This window comes from Propithecus coquereli, unplaced genomic scaffold, assembly GCF_000956105.1.
Source record: "Propithecus coquereli isolate 6110/MARCELLA unplaced genomic scaffold, Pcoq_1.0 Scaffold98, whole genome shotgun sequence".
Taxonomy (NCBI): Eukaryota; Metazoa; Chordata; class Mammalia; order Primates; family Indriidae; genus Propithecus; species Propithecus coquereli.
Window position 1 is genome coordinate 5,899,454 of NW_012156173.1, and position 1,607 is coordinate 5,901,060.

The following is a 1,607-nucleotide window of genomic DNA, read 5'->3' on the forward strand; positions in this document are numbered from 1 at the left end:
AGGCTGTTAATACAGTGCATTATCCCTTTTATAATTTTTTATTCATTCAAATAATTTTTAATAATTGCACAATTATGTTCAGGATACATTGATCTGAGTGAGGGTAGAAATTAATATATGACAATATTTTTAAAAGTTTACAATTATCTCTAGCCCAAACTGCCAATGGAATTTAAATTTCAGGAATAAACTGCCCTAGTTTAAACAGTTAAATGCAGCATTTTAATTTGTTAAGAAATATATTTTACTAACATATGCCATTAAGAAATGAGCAACAAGCAATGTCAGAAAACTAATTCCCAATATTAGGTCTACAAAAGCAGGGGAAAAATCACTCCTAACAACTGAAGGGATGAGTTGGGTGAACGTTTGTTTGTTTGTCTGTTTGTCTGTTGAGAGGAGGACGAGACTAAGCTCCATCAGCATTGGGATGTCACTGAGAGAGCATTCATGGTGGTGTCTCTCTTGTAAGCAGCCACATCTTGAGTGATGTTGAGATGTTGGGAGAACAGTAAACTGGAAGTCTGGATATCAGAGGTCAAGCTTTGAGTCTGCCTCTAGTATTATGTGATTTGGGTAAAAAACTCACTCAACCTAGACCTCGAAAATAACCTATTATCCCTTCATTTTTCTGACATGCTGCGAAGATCTTTGTGTGTCATGCTGAAGGATTTGGATTTTATCATAGAACACAGGGAAGCCATTCAGTGGTACATAGACAGATAGAATTGTTTAATTCACTATGTCTCAAAGTAAATGTTTGAGTCTCCAATATGATTCATTTGAGTGCTGTTTTTTGTTTGTCTTTTCAGCATATGCTCTCCAAAGTGGGAATGTGGGATTTTGACATTTTCTTGTTTGATCGCTTGACAAATGGTAAGTTACCCAAAAGAATTCTCACTAAAATATACACCATAAAGTGGGATTAATTGCATGAAAAACAAAATTTATTTTTAAACACTGTCATTCTTTTTTTTCTTCTTTCCCCCACTTACATAAATCTACAGCTACTAAAGAACAACCAGGGCAAGAGAAAATTAATCCAGATGAAGAATAAGGACTGAATTTAGCCTTAGAATCTTAAGATAGTTTCCTTCCAACCTTGATGATCCCAAAGGAATTTGGAAACCACAGATTAGATTCTTTTCCTACAGAATACTTTGGCCACATCCAAGAGTAGGAAGTTTATTGTTGGTTGACGAAAAACTAGAAACATAAAAACACATCTGACCAGTCCTGACTTTTACAGGGCAAGGTGTCTGCGCAGTTTTATTAAGTGATCCGAATCTGCCCCATTGCAGGTATTGCTGAAATATGTTTGACGTCATTAGAAGAAAACAATTGCTGAGGAGAGAAAGTAAAAACTTAGGCTGCAAATGAAGGGGAAAGTAAACATTTCCATTGGTTTCACTTTTCAAATTTTTGTGCTTATGAAGGCCTTCCTTGAGAAAATAATAAAATCTTCTTATATTTTCATCTGCCCATTAAACAAATGCTGGTAAGCTTAGGGAACCAATGAAAGACATCACGTTTAGTACTGTCTTTCTTTGTGTGTTCCTATCATCTACCAGGCTTGAGCTTTAAGTCATTACAGGTAGTTTTCTCAC

The 1,607-nt window shown here is 35.3% G+C and overlaps 1 protein-coding gene across 2 annotated transcripts in view; it reads left to right on the forward strand.

The window, feature by feature from the left end:
- The window catches only part of PDE7B (phosphodiesterase 7B), a 356,282-nt gene that overhangs the window by 302,646 nt on the left and 52,029 nt on the right, over positions 1 to 1,607 (forward strand). For both annotated transcript variants that reach the window (XM_012665196.1, XM_012665195.1), the window contains one exon: positions 813 to 876. In XM_012665196.1, the coding sequence (XP_012520650.1) occupies positions 813 to 876 (64 nt within the window). The remainder of the gene's footprint in view (positions 1 to 812; positions 877 to 1,607) is intronic.